This window comes from Atractosteus spatula, chromosome 3 (genome assembly GCF_055471065.1).
Source record: "Atractosteus spatula isolate fAtrSpa1 chromosome 3, fAtrSpa1.hap1, whole genome shotgun sequence".
In the NCBI taxonomy this organism is placed as follows: Eukaryota; Metazoa; Chordata; class Actinopteri; order Semionotiformes; family Lepisosteidae; genus Atractosteus; species Atractosteus spatula.
The window spans coordinates 23,521,163-23,536,197 of NC_142708.1; the positions used below are offsets into that span (position 1 = coordinate 23,521,163).

The window sequence follows — 15,035 nt, forward strand, 5'->3', positions numbered from 1 at the left end:
AATGTTAGTTTTCACTCAGTGTGTCCCATTCTTCCCACAGAAGCAATTTTAGAGTGATTTGTTTTTGTGTACAATTTTACTCACCACTTTTTTTAACCAAATATTGCTGATCTGGAATCAGTCCAGACCAGAGCAACCAAACACATTCCAGAGTTTAAGGGAATGTCATATACTGACAGGTTGAAGAAACAATCTTTTTAGTCTTTAACAGATTTTTTTAGTCTTTAACTTGATCCAAGTATTAAATATCATCAAAGGCATTGACAAATGCAACACAGTGGACTTCTTCTGACTAAATAGCAAAAAGTAAACCAGAGGATACATGTGGAAACTATGAAGAAGTGCATTCAAAACTGAGAATGGAGGAATGTAATAAGGTACCCAGTCATGTTGTTGAAGCTGATACCTTGTATCAATGAATTAGTGTTTCTTGAAAGAAGCCAAGGATCTAATCAAACTACCAAACATGCTAGATGGGCCAAAACCCCTTCATTCATTTATAATCTGTATATGTCTTATTGCATATTACGCATTAATGGAGAAGGAATTACAGTGCAAGTGGTCTGTTTTGAAATATCACTAGTCCACTATGAATAAGTGTGCTTGCTAAGCAAATAAACTGAAAAACTAACTTTAACACATTTTCTAGAGACACCTTACACTTAAAAAAAACATGGTAGTTTATAGTTCTGTGTTTTTGTATCTTTATTGTATTGTATACTATTTCCTTTCGTGGTGTTTTTTTTTGTTCTAGTAATCTTACTGCTCTTTAATGATTATCTGAGCGTGGTTGGAAATGAACAAATCAAATAAAAACACGTAGTACCTGAAAAATGTGTCCTGCAGCTGGTGAGGCATGGCTGCAAAATCAAATGCACAGTATGACTGAGGCAGGAAAACTTCCATGTTCTTTCGAATTTCTGTTGGAGGGTTGGTCATAATGGGGGCCGCACTCCCAAAAAAAGGGTAGGAGTATCTTTAAAAAAGATAAACAATACATGTGATTTGTGCAATATTCTCTTTAAAACTTTTTACAACTTAGAAGTTAAGTATCCGGATTGAATAAATGTACTTTCTTAAAATGTAACATTTATCTGCTTTGTATAAAACCTTGAAATCAACTTGAAAAGCACAGAAAATGTTACACCTGTGAGATGTAATGCAAAAATATAAGCATTTTTAACTTAGATTTTAATAATACAGACCCCATATTTTTTCATAAATAATTAATGAATACATTGGCTACAGTATATATGATTATACTGTTATAGTGATGCTACATTTATCATTTTGTCAAGAGAGACAGTGCTGTGCAATACATAATTCTGGTGAACACCAGCCAAACCTAATATGCAGATATTACATTAAAACAATTAAACACTCTTTAACATCAAATTAAGTGTCAACATCAAAATATAATTTCCCACAACTATACAAAATTAAAATTCAAAAAGATTTTCTACAAAAGGAATATTTTTGATTACACTATTGAAACTTTTATAGCTATTGTTCTTGGTAAAATGACTGAGAACTGTTCTAAAACAATATCTTCTATGTTTTAAAATCTCATTAAAACAACATCCTATCGATTGACAACATGAATAAAGGGTCTCAATTCATTGCCCAAGAGTTGTGGTACAATGTAGCTGGAAAACCCATTTCAGGTGTTCATCCATCTGAGATGTAAACACAGACTCAACAAACATGATTGTATGAGATTTCACATGAGATATTACGCGTAATAAATCATTTACGTTTGTGGTCTTCAATCGTTTCAATTTCACAATTTGGAATAACCACACCAGGCTTTTAATGATAAAACTTTGTGCAAAATAATAATAATACATTTTTATAACAAAGAACTTTAACATGCTTATTACCTTAGTATACAATTTACTGAGAAGCCGACATCCATGTCTTTGATGCTTCTTAAATCTAATGAAAAACAGAAATGATGAGCAGATGCTGGGATCGCAATTTTTGGAGCCGATGTACTGACTGAGGCGCTGGAGTTTGGAGCTTCTTCACCCTTGAGCAGAGCCTCTGCAGCACTGGATGAACCAGGGACTAAAAAAAAAAGAAATTATTCACAAAAAACAGATGAACTTCTTTGGGTTTAATTGTATCGAGTATCACAGCTTCTAGCAGCAGCTAGCAAACCCTTCACGGACGGTGAGTTTATCAAGCAGTGAATGCAAGAGGTCGCGGAGGAGATGTGCCCGTAGAAACGCAATCTATTCCAGTCGGTGAGTTTATTGGATTTCACTCAGATGGCCCAGCAAGGTTAGTCAAAATTTTTTAGTGGCCCTTGCTCTAAAAAGTTTTTCGACCCCTGCTGTATAGCAAACAAAGAGACAATACTGAGACGAAGAAACTGCAGCAGATTCGAAAGCTGCTGTCAGGAAAATGAAAATGATTTTGCAGATTGATACACACATTTTATTGACATAACATGGCTGATCAACATCTGTTATTAACTGGGGGTGTACTGTGAAAGTCAAAGGCGAGTAGTGTATATACGCACTGTTGCAAGCAATACATCAGCATATCTATGACACATATTTAAAGCTGTTAAAGTAACAGCTTCTGTAGCTCCTAGGGACTCAGTACTCACTCAGTACTCTACTGAACCTAAAGACCATATATTGTTTCATTCTGGGTTATGCCATCAGTGGCTGGGAATCCTCAATGCTGTGCACAATTGCCCAGGCAATACCAAGGTTTAGTGTTTTTTTAAATTGGCCATGGATACCTTGGCTAACTGCATCACAATGACCCCTGTGTCTTGCTAAGCATTTATCCTTAAGGGTAATAATTCTGTTCTCTTTTCTATGAGGGACTGCAGTCTCAAAAGCAATGGAGCAACACGTGCAGTTCTCAGAGGATATGTGCATGTAATCTCACTCGTGTTTGTGCAAGGATTCTACAATTAGTGAGGAACTGATTAACAGCAGGATATTCTAAATTTGGGGAATTATATAAAAAAAGCTCTAATTATGTTTTTAAATATTTTTAAATTTGTATTTCAAATGCATAATTTAGAATCATTAATTACTGTGAGCTGAGATAGAGAGGAAACAACTCCTGCATCTGCATTCAGCAAATTAAGATGGGTAAAATCCTAATCTGACCCATCTACTCATCAGTCATTCATTTCATAACATGCTGCAAAATCTACAGAGCCTTACAGGAGAGTCAATACCAACTCAAGATCTAGTACATTTCTTAACCGACATTACGGAATTCCTTCAGGTGCCAAGGAATTGTAAGAGTCGCTGTTTTGCAGAAAGCCAAAAAGATCTTTGCAAACTGATTTCAAACCAACCCTGGTGGCACCCAGCCAATTACGGGACACTACGTTGGGAATCCCAGTTCATGTCATAAGATGACATGACACTGAGGGCTGGGGCACAGAGCGTCTTTGCTGGTTGAGCCATTTTAAAGCCTCAGTTCTTTCTTATGTGAAACAATAATGGTAGTCGTCAATTTAAAAAACAAAACGTTACACTGAAGTGAAGGCTGGGGGGGGATGGATGACTTTTCTCGCCTTGGGAGATTTGAAATGGGGAGCTCCTCGCGATATCCTCCATCAGAGTCTGCCAAACGAGAAAGGTAAATCTCATAACCCAGCACCTTTCAACACAAAGATTAACAGTCATTACGCTTTACAGTCATCTAAACTGATTTTGGCTAGGTATTTTGAAAAAAATAATCTAACTTGCAAATCACTCAATTTGATTTCACATTTAAATAACATTCACGAAGTATCATAGTACTTCCTACACAGTAATTTCCCCATCAACTGTTAAGAGTGTTTTTGAAAGGTAAATATTTTAAAGTAACATTAAGAAATTATGTTTTCTTATACAATGCAAACTAGAATCCTAAAAGGCTTTTGCTATTGTATCTTTAATTGGTAACATTTTTCTATCATAAAGATGAAGATTTTCCAGTTGTACATGTAATGTAGTATAAAACTGCACTCTGCTATAATTAAAAGAATCTGCATCCCAAAACCCTGTATATTTCGGTCTGCTACATCCCCACTTATTTGCTTAGCAAATACCCCACAACAGATTTTGATTAAAAGGCAAATAAAAAACATAATATCAAACAGATCAAAACATAATGCAATCATTTACATTACATGTAACTGTAGTTAATGCATGACTTTTCACTGTGAGTATTTTTACTGACAGATTAAAGTATGACTGGTTTCATGCAAGCTGACAGATAACTTAGATGACAGCACTGCTTGTAAATGTGTGCACAATGCATTGTAATGGAAGGATATTTTAAACATGTTTAAGAATGGTTTTTGATCATACAGAATTAAAGATGAGAAATACAACAATTTACTGTAAAACGAGTGAAATATCTGGGGTGGCAGGCACACTCACAGCTTCCATAGAGAGCTTTCACAAGCAGATGTACACTAACTTGACTTTGTTTGTCATTTTACCCGACGATCAATCCTGATAAATAAAATTAACAAAGAAACAATACCAAGCTCAACAGTGAACAATCAGGATAATTTATTTTCTCTGGTCCACATTCATTTCTAAAAACTTGTGTAATAGCGTATATATGCATAGAAAAGGGAAACGTCTCTCAGCACTAGGCCAACTTAGGCAGCCTTAGCCAATAACAAGCAGTTCCAGTTACCCATGACATGAAACAAGGCCAAACTGTGATTGAAAACAGAGATGAAAGTCTTATTCTAAATCTTTATTTCCTATTAGAATTAAAACAGTTAATCATTTTCCATAGCAATTTAGCTCCAAAAAGCTAAAAGTAGCAGTAGAACATACACTTATAAGAGTACTCTTCTGAGTTCTTTTCATAAGGGCTCAGGTCTCCTCTTGCTTCAGGTGTACATGGATGAATTTGTGTATTATTGCTCAAGGGAGAGAGAAGGTGTTCTTGTTCCTGATGATCTACTTACCGTATTGGTCCCTCTTTGCATGTCCCAGGTCTTCCTGCAAGCTCTCCACCTCACTTTCGGTTGCAGGGTCAGCTGTGGGGGGGTTTTGGCTTGGGGCAGGGGGACTCCTGGGAGGAGAAACAGGGCGGGGCCTGTGCTCCAGAGCCGGGGACTTAGGGAGGGTAGGAGACACAACTCTCTTCTTCACGGGAGTCCGAGCTACATCTTCACCCACAGCAGAACCTGCAGGCTACACACAATACACTATCCTTTATAAAGAATCACAAACATCTTAATTTGCCCTTGATGAATAGCATACAACCTCATTGTTTATGTTATTTACTGATACTTGTTTAGATATTGTATTTGGACTTTTCCGTTCTTGACTAACATAGGGGAAGAAAAGCAACTGAACTGATGAGAAACGTCTTACAGAAAGATGACACACAAAGGAAAATGCAAACAGTGATAACGACATTCAGATCAAATTTATGTAAATTTAAAAAGAACCTCTGTGTGGGATAACTACGTAACTACTCACATACATAACAAGAAAGTTGACTATGCAGTCATAAGATCAAGTATAAGCTTAGGTTCTAAGCCACCTAAATCCAATATGTCTAACGTTTTACATAAAAATTACATGTTGACAATTTTACAGGAACTACAGTTAGACAATAAATCACTAATTTGCAACACTGCTACACAAAACCCAGGTTGTAACAATTTAGGGGAAACAGACAAATCCAGGACATCTTGAACACTTAAATTGTATTGCACATCCTAGCAATTAGCAATGAAAAAACAGAAAACAGTTTTTCAACAAAAACATAACTAAAAATGGGTAATTATGATTTTCATAGATTATGACAACATGAAAAGCATTTTTACCAGAATTTTAGTTTAATAATTTTCTTAGTCAGAAAACACCAAACCTTGTCCAAAGAATTGCCTTTCAGATTACTTCTCGGAATAGGTCGATTTGAAACCCACACACTTTCAAAACCTTATGTAATTAAACTACATTATGACAGGACTTTTCCTTGAAGAAAATCTAAATGAAAACAAGATTTATGTTAAAATCTGAGATGTCATGTTGAAATGACACACAGATGCCCTTATTTTAAAGTACAGACATTCTTTAAAACAAAACAAGAGAATTTTGTCTTGTTCTTATAAAAAGCAATATACTGTTTCTTTAGAAATGTCACAACTTGTCCACAAAACAATGTTGCATTTGGGAGCTAATTCTGCTAAAAGGAATAGTACAAAGGTTAAAAGGGTAACGGTACCTGTGAATTGTCTGCGTCTTTTCTCAGCGTGACTGACACTCCAACAGTTGGCTGTAATTCAAGAGGAACAGATGGCAGCTTTTGTTTGGCTCTGTTTGGAGGGATCAGAACGAAAGCTCCTTCCACTGCTGCAGGCTGTTTCTCAATGTCAACGCTGCTTTTCTTCAAAATTCCTGCCAGCGAGATCTCTGTACTACCTAGGGACTGGTCTCCACAGCAAAGGTGTATCTGCATAAATTAAAAAAAAAGGAGAGACAATAAAACCATAGATTATTTTTTATACACAGGGTAAAATCAGCTTTCTGCGGTGACCTGTTTTTGTTTGGCATTCAAAAATATCAATGAAATGACGGTCAGATACTATTACCAGCAATTACTGGCACAAACATAGAAACAACTTTGCAAAGGGATGTACCACAGATGAGAGACATGAAGAAAACTGATCTCATTTTTTAAACACAAAACATCCCGAGATGCATTTAAACTGAATTCTCAGAAAAATGTGATTTATATGTTTTGTGCTATGTCTAAATAGAAGGATCTGGTAACAAGACTGGATGCACAAAAGCTAGAACCTGGAGGTTTGGCTGTGCTGCGAAGAACACTCTGAGAACTTCAGCGCTGCTGCGAATCTTCACTGAGGCTCGCTCTGGCTCAAAGTTAGGGTTGATAAGGTCAGTGAAGGGTTCATTGGTCACGTCATTTCCCAGCAAGTTGTAATAGAAGAAGAACTCGGGCCTGTCTTCAGGAAGCTTCATGGTGCTGGGAATCAGCTTACAAGAAATCAATCGAATCATTAACTGAAGGCACACACATTTATGATTTTCTATAAAACACAAACTCTGGTATCAAAAACTGTATGAATGTGTGATAAATTCAGGTTTTTGGTCTCTAATCCCGGAAAGAACTAAAAATCTCATTTTTCCATCATCACAGGTTTAAGTACAATTCCTTAAAGATAAACATGATATATTTATCAAAGCTGAAATGCCAATTTATTTTTAGAAATCTCATTAAAATGTCTTATAAAAAATGTAAGTGGGAAACCTTAATCCATAATAGAAACTGATCTCAAGGATCATGTCAGGATTAACACAATATCTAGCTCTATAACATAATAAACAATAAGAAAACACATATGATAAGCGCAATACATAAAGTAAATAGAAATGGTTTAGTCAGTTAACCCAAATTACAACTGTAAAACTGAATTATATATTAAAAGTTACAGTGAATATATAATACACAGTGAAGATAGGTCATGTTTATTAAGTCAAAGTCTCTCTAATGGAATTGAGCAATAAGAACATCAGAGAGTGTTCTGTAAAAGAAATACTTAAACATTCCTTGGCACCATTATTATCCCTTGTGTGGAAACTGGTCATCATCAGAGCTGCCTGAATCAGTAGATCTCAGATGAACACTAAACGTATGTAATTACCCCTTAAGGGTACATATTAGTACCTGGTTATTAATATTTCAGCAAGGGCTTTAAGAGAGTAATGTTATGCAGGTGGAAAAAGATAGCCTTACAATGCTCCTAACAGAAGATTCAAATGACAACTTGGGGTGAAAAGTAACATGAAGGTTGTTCACTTTCATCAAGGGTTTAATTTCAGCACTATCATAAACACAGAAATCACCAACTTTGCAAAGCTAATTTTGGAAGCCCATGAGCACATACTCAGTATTGTCACAGCTTAAAATAGCCTAAAGTTTGTGAGGTTGTTAAAGATAATATAACAGTTCAGGTGGGTAGCTGCGTCAGCATGCGTAGGCTGCAAAGGAACAAGTAATAGGTTTATTCCATGCTGAAAAGAGAAGAAAGAAAACAACGTTTCGGCTGTGGAGCCTTCTTCAGGTGTGTCATACACAGTTCTTCACACACCTTAAGAAGGCTCAACGGCCGAAACGTTGCGTTTTCTTTCTTCTCTTTTCAGCATGGAATAAACCTATTACTTGTTCCTTCAAAGATAATATAATACTATATATAAATATAAGATACATGGAAAATGCAGAAACCATAGCAGTAGAAGAAGAAAGTGTCTTCCACTTAAACATGCACAGTTTCTAAATATGAAATCAATACAGATGGAGAGCAAGATCAAAAAAGTTTGAATACCAGCTCAAAATGGAAATGATTTTACTGAAAAATTAGCTCAATTAAAAAATCACCACCTTTTTGACAAAAAATGCTGTAAAGCAAAAGATACAAAAAAAATATTTTCTCGACTGGAGCAGCAATGTTTCCTATCATGTGCCACCCGGCTTCATTTGATTTGACACTTTTCAAACTAAAATACAAGAAAGCAGTTATAAACAGACTTTTGTCAAATCAACAGCTCATGCGTGAGAAGATGAAAGTCAAGATGACAAAGGCTTAAAAACTGACAAATGCTTCTAAACAACAAAGTCCATATGGTCACAGGTGTCTGAAGACAGTGCTGTGTATTATATTTGCTCGGTCAATTCCAACCGTACGCTACATTTAGATTACAAGAGGATATCATATTTCTTATTTCAAAGAGTTAATTATATATTTAATGTCCAAGGGAATACAGTATTTTACCTGCTCCAGCTGAGTAGCAAAAGCCACAGTGACAGACAAAACAAAAAAGTCAGAGCAGTAATCTCGAGGTCCAATTTGGTGATAACCTTCCTCTTCATTCAGGATCGCAATCAGTTTACTGGGATCCAGATTTGACAATGGTGGAGTAGCTACAAAGAAATATATATGATTACACAATAAACCAAGAGGGTCTGGTATAGGATATAAGTCCATATTGTTTTATGATTGGTCATTGATGAAAGCAGATAACTTGATTATATAGCAATACAGCTGTGCTTTGTCTATACTCAGATGAACTTCGTTGAACCATGTACCATGTACCATACCTCATGTAAGCTAGACTTTTTATGTTTTGACAATGAACTGAACATTCTTTCTATCTGTGTTGTGAATTGTGTTAGGTGTTAAATAATGTAATGTCTGCTACAATTTAAGGTAAACAAAAAAAATCAGATGACGCACATGTTATTAGGAATATTAGACATTTATATTTTTCATTTACTCATTCTTTTTGGAATTGTGTGGGTTTCTCAGCATTATACAGCTGAGGAAATAATTACAATTTGCATTAATTGGCTTATTCGAGTTGTGGTGGTTTATACTAATATAAACTAAAAAAACTAAACCTAACTGAATGTACAGGGGCTTGATGCTTTATGAAGGGGTAAGGTGTAAAGAAATAATATTGTAGGAAGATAAAGTGCAGTAATTCTGAATAATACTAAAGCAAAAATTAAAAAGCCTTTTTATTTTCTGATGATCCCATTGACAGTTGCCCTTAAGCATGTGGTTCTAAAGTGTACTTTTTCCCACACAAAGCATTTCTCTGCCAGCCATACATGTTTCAACATGTATCTAGATACAACCTTAAGCAACACTAGGCAAGGAAGAGATTCATCAAACTCACCTGAGTCTGAAAGCCACTGAGGTTGTTTTACTATAGGCTTGGTTAAATATTTGTGTTTAGCTTTTTGATATAAAGAAAGACACAAGAAGGAAGGATGAAAAAGGGAAAAAAGAGGATAAAATAAGAAAAGTGCAATCCTGTAGCCGGCTACCATGTAGCATGTAAGCCACCCAATAAAGCATGTAAGAATTTAAGTATCCGTGTTAGAAAAAATGTCATCTATAATTACCTTAGGTTTACCACAGAATCATGTATCCAGCAGTGTGTTGTACATTAATGTTTCAGCTTTACATCATTCAAAAGCAATACAGAAATGTTCCAAGCATTTCACCAACTAAAATTTTACCTTGCCTTGGTGGTGCTTCTTTTGCTTTAAATCCATCTGAGTGTTTGGAATCCGTTTCAAGGACCAAGCTGACAAGAATTGCTGGCTTCTGTTTGGTATATTTGCTGCTCAGCAATGGATACCATTTAGGTGTCTGATAAAAAAAAAAGATATTAGTTTAAAGCTGAAGTCAAATTCAGATCCACTGCTCCCTGTTCTAAATGATATCCTGACACACATGAATCCAATTTGTATCCATTTCCTTCACATCATTTCTGCCAAAAAATTCTTCATCCCTGACAACTCAAAAAAACTAAAAGCTAACCCGTTTTAATTGGAAAATACCGCTCTAAGAAAAACTCTCGGTTTTAAAACTAGTAAGACTGTAGGTAATAAACTTTTACATTAGTAAAAATACAAAATAATCTCTGTTTCTTCTACTGTTATTAAAAACGTCACTTTAAAAACTAGGTTCAAAATCATAAATGTAAGATTAGGATGAGTCTCAAAAACATAAAAAATGAATCACTCTGAATGTCTAAACAATTACAACATTTACAAAAAAATGAGGTGTTTAAAAATCACAGGGATAAAATTGATAGTAAAGACTTGCCTGCTTCATTTCTTGGACAGATCTCAGGTCTAGGATGATGTACCCAACAGACTCCTTTGCAGATGTTAATGAATCAACAGCAAAACATTGCAGTTTAATAGGTGTACGCTGCAATCTGAACGGGAATAAAAAGAACTACATTCATTTTATTTATTCTTCTATACCAATCATGCAGCAGTATCCCTTATACTTGCCAGGAACCTGCAGTCCTGCGTTATTACTGAAAGCAGGATTGGTCTTCTGTTTGACATTGTAGCCCTGCGGGCATGGAATGTGAAAAGAAACAGATGATGCTGAAAGTGCAAGATGTACACATACTGTATTGTTTCCATTCCTTGCAACCTAGTAAAACAGCTGTAGTATCAAACTAAGGAAATTAAAAAGGGTGCATTCCAAAAATGTGAATCATAAAAGGAAAAAAAGGGTGTGAATTCCAACAAAAAGGATGCAGCATTTGTTTTTCATAATACCTAAATAGGAACTACAAAAGGCCACTTTTATTATGAAACTGTAAGATACAAAGAGTTCGGTTCAACATACTTTGTTCTGATCGATATCAATCAAATAATCCAATTTTTTTAGCTGACAGGTACACTGCAAGCAAAACAAACTTCTCAAAAGTTTGGTATTTTATTTGACTTGTGAAATGCAATAGTTCAAATGCAATCTCCAGTATGTTTAACAGCTGAAAACAGTCTGTATTAATCCTATTATTAAGTCAATAAAGGATCTTATTGTATAAATGAGAACTCAACTGGGAACTTCAGCATTTTTTTTTATTACATTTGCTTACTCTTTTTTGGCAGAAACAAAGGTGCACCATTTTATTAACACTTCATTCCACAGATATAATAGGGACATAAGAACTAATATGTTCTGGCGGTTTCTGATCACACCTGTGCTGGTGGAGTGCCTTTCTATCAAGCTCCCAGGCAAGCTCTGTGGAGAACTGTGGCTGGTCCTTATGGTCCACGGGGTCAGTAGCTAACTGTTCTCCATCAAACTTGGCCTCCACAACAAGAAGGTGGCGTGAACGCTTGGGAAAGTGTCGACCTGCAAAGGAGATACTATTAAAGAAACCAAGAACTCCAGGCAGGAAACTCTTTAGCTCATCTTGCATTAAAAGTTTACCAGATTTTACATTCCACAAAAGATTACAAAGTCAGAAAAATACATTAAAATTCAGAATTACTCCTGAAAGATTTTATATGTAATGGGTCTGAGAGAGGGGTGGCACAGTAGTTAGCATTCCTGCTTTGAATAACCGTGACCCTAAATTGGAAGGAGTTTAAAAAAAACAGGTGGATCATCTAGATATTAGAAATCATCTAATTATTGGAAACGTAAAGAAACAAAAATGAAAAAGAAAAAAAACAGGAATGGACAAAGATAAAATCGAATAAATTCTTAAATGGATCTCAAGAGATCAGAAAAATAGCAACTTGGAGGTGTCCAGATGGCAAGATGAAATTAAGATGTTTGTGGGAACAATCTGGACACAAATAACTGATTTGACAAGGACACAAAGAAGACAGAGGTAAGGAGGGACGTTTATCCAGCCCCAGACTAAAAAGGACTGATGATGATGATCACAGTGAAGGTGGTAAAGATTTTAAATTGCTTCTATTGCCAATTACGTTACTACAACTTTACACAGTGGGTGAAATAGTTAAGCTGCAATTATAATAGGGAAAAAAAAAATAAGGAAATGGACAATTGGTCAAGGGAACTTGAAGTGAAAATTACACAAATTCCTATTTCATCCAACAAGAGCCCCAATTCTCACCTCAAGCATACAGTACGTGTACCAAGTTACAAACAGACTCCTGCTTTTCAAATGTCTGTGGCTATATAGTACCTTGCAAAATCATTCATCCCCTGCAGTGTCCATATCGTATTGCTGTCTGAGATTGCAATCATGACACTTTTTTAAATAGACCTTTACTTAGAATACACAATCTGCTCCAAAGTGATCAAGTTAAAAATCTGACATATAAATGGGATTTGCGAAGAAAATTAGAAAATTTGCAGTTGCGTATCTATTCAAGTCATTTGATACAGAAACCCTAAGTTCAGGTAAAAAAATAATAGTTTGAAAGATCACAAACATTGTGTAGCAGTCTCTGTGTGTAACCAATACGGTTTAATATGAAATGCATCTGTCTGTGTAAGTTCCCTTGGACAGATAATGAATTTCCAGCCACAACTCACACAGTGATGTGAGAACTTACCCATGAAGCCCAAAGAACTTTTGAAGTAAAAGAGGAATAAGATGGTAGAGAGGCACAGATCAGGAGAAGGCCACTAAACCCTTTCACCTTTTTCTAACCTGTTCACTTGGGATGATAACTACATTGTTGTAACTAGGGAAAGGCTTCATTCTAACAGGTGGTTTCTCTATAAAAGTGGGTTTGGTGGTTTGAGAAAAGGATAACCTTTTGAGAATCTAATTTTATTAAAGGGTTTGTCCAGGCTTATTTTGTACTAATTTTTTAAATTATATTCATGAAGATAATATTTTTTTTTATTTGCACATAGCCCAGTAAGCCTCTGTCCATTGCAAGACATACAGTAGAGTGATGTCATATGACTTACATCGTTAAGAGGTGGAATATGAATTATAACACTCAGACACTGCTTTGATCAGGGCACCCTTCGAAACCGAGTAACCAGATAAATAAGAGTTTGGTTAGAATGGCCATTGTAAAAGCCAATAGTGACTTTGCAAGATTTGCCAGGTTCTATGTCTAAGATGGGAAATATTATTTATACATCAACAATATCCTAGTCCCTGCACAAAGATATCTTGTGTGGGTGAGCGACAAGAAAGAAACTTTAAAAGTTCAGATGAGATTTGAGAATCTGAAACTGGGTCAAAAATTCAAATTGCAGCAGGACAAAGACCTGAAGCATAAGGTAAATTCCCCACTGAAGAGGTCAGACAAAAACTGAGAATGTCCAGGAGGAACCTAGTTAAAATCCTGTCTTTGACAATCAAACAGGGAATTTATGGCAAGGCCTGACTTACAACACATCAGCTATCCCAAATGAATTTGACAGCACTGGAGCAGTTACACCAGGAACACCATCCCACTGTGCAAACCTGATAGAGACCAGTCTAAAAATACTGACAGCTAAAATTACTGCCACAGGTACTACTTCTCCAAGAACCAACTTGGAGTCTGAATACTTATGCCATCAGTAAATTTAACTGTGTATGCGTTGTTTGCAGGATTTATTATATTCACATATAATAGTGTTCAATTTGGTGACTGCATTTTGAACAAAAGTTATTTCAAAAACGCATTTTGTAATATTTACCACGTCTCGGGGATAACAAGGACATCCTTTATATTTCATCATCGTCCTTATTATTTTTATTATTTAGTGAACGCAGAGGAAAGCATACCCTGCATTTCTTTGACACCGTTATTATGAAAATTTCGAAAAACCTCAGTTTAGAGATCTGTAGCCGTCACCTGCGTGACAAAGAGAGGCTTGCTTCCGTATTATATTTTAAATTTCAGTGCTGACATCCATCACACTTCTCAACAGTTAAAAATACTGGCAAAAATAGTCGGTTGGGAAAGTTACAATAGCTACATGCAAGTGATTTCCTCCTGTAAATCTTTTTCGCATACAGAAATAAATGACTAACAATTCAGAAAAAAAAAGCTTAGTCGAATAAAACTCAAATCTACCACATATGTTTACTTTTTTCACATTACCTTCTAGAATGGAGACAACGATCAGGAGCTGATCCGACTTAGTTCCCATGTTTCTTAACTTGCAGTCAGTAGATCCGCACCCGTCTCTTTAACTTCTCGACACGCCTCCGTTTTAAATTGCCCCACTATCAGAAAAATTCAGTTACCAAGCACTCCATTAACCGTTTTCTACCCGCTCTGCCATAAATATTTACCGCCTCCCGTTTAAAAATGTTCACTTCCGTCTAGCTCTTGGCTACAGCCAGCTGGATTGGAAAAAAAAAAGAGAAAAACAGCAGCACTTTACAGTGAAAGGTTAAACGCCAATATCTCAGATGAAAAACTCAGTGAATATAAATAGCTTTCGCCCTCTACTGGAAAGGAGGGTATCCAACATAAGAGATATGTAAAACTATCTCATTAACAATTAAAAACATAAAAAGAAAAAAATAGTTATATAAAAGATAATGATAGGTTTTTGAATTGTTCTATATAGATGCTGTATACCACGTTTTGATACATGCATTATAATTACATTTATCTTACAAAAATCTGTACTGGCAAGTTCATTACTGCGTAAATGAAAAGCTACAAACATATACAGTATGGATTTTTTATTTGTTTGCATTCATAGTTACTTTATTGCTCCTTGGGTTTTAAATGATATCTCAAATATCATTATCCCAGTGTGGAGTCTG

The 15,035-nt window shown here is 35.6% G+C and overlaps 1 protein-coding gene across 1 annotated transcript in view; it reads right to left on the minus strand.

Annotated features, from left to right (window-relative positions):
- Window positions 1-14,632, minus strand: part of cep120 (centrosomal protein 120) — a 35,986-nt gene extending 21,354 nt beyond the window's left edge. The window contains exons 1-11 of the mRNA XM_088910896.1: window positions 14,359-14,632; window positions 11,527-11,683; window positions 10,631-10,745; window positions 10,039-10,171; window positions 8,786-8,934; window positions 6,792-6,989; window positions 6,217-6,444; window positions 4,946-5,174; window positions 3,507-3,596; window positions 1,881-2,067; window positions 827-976 (exon numbers count right to left, since the gene is read on the minus strand). Coding sequence (XP_088767022.1) covers window positions 827-976; window positions 1,881-2,067; window positions 3,507-3,596; window positions 4,946-5,174; window positions 6,217-6,444; window positions 6,792-6,989; window positions 8,786-8,934; window positions 10,039-10,171; window positions 10,631-10,745; window positions 11,527-11,683; window positions 14,359-14,407 — 1,685 coding nt within the window. The 5' untranslated portion in view covers window positions 14,408-14,632. The remainder of the gene's footprint in view (window positions 1-826; window positions 977-1,880; window positions 2,068-3,506; window positions 3,597-4,945; window positions 5,175-6,216; window positions 6,445-6,791; window positions 6,990-8,785; window positions 8,935-10,038; window positions 10,172-10,630; window positions 10,746-11,526; window positions 11,684-14,358) is intronic.
- Window positions 14,633-15,035: the final 403 nt, after the last annotated feature.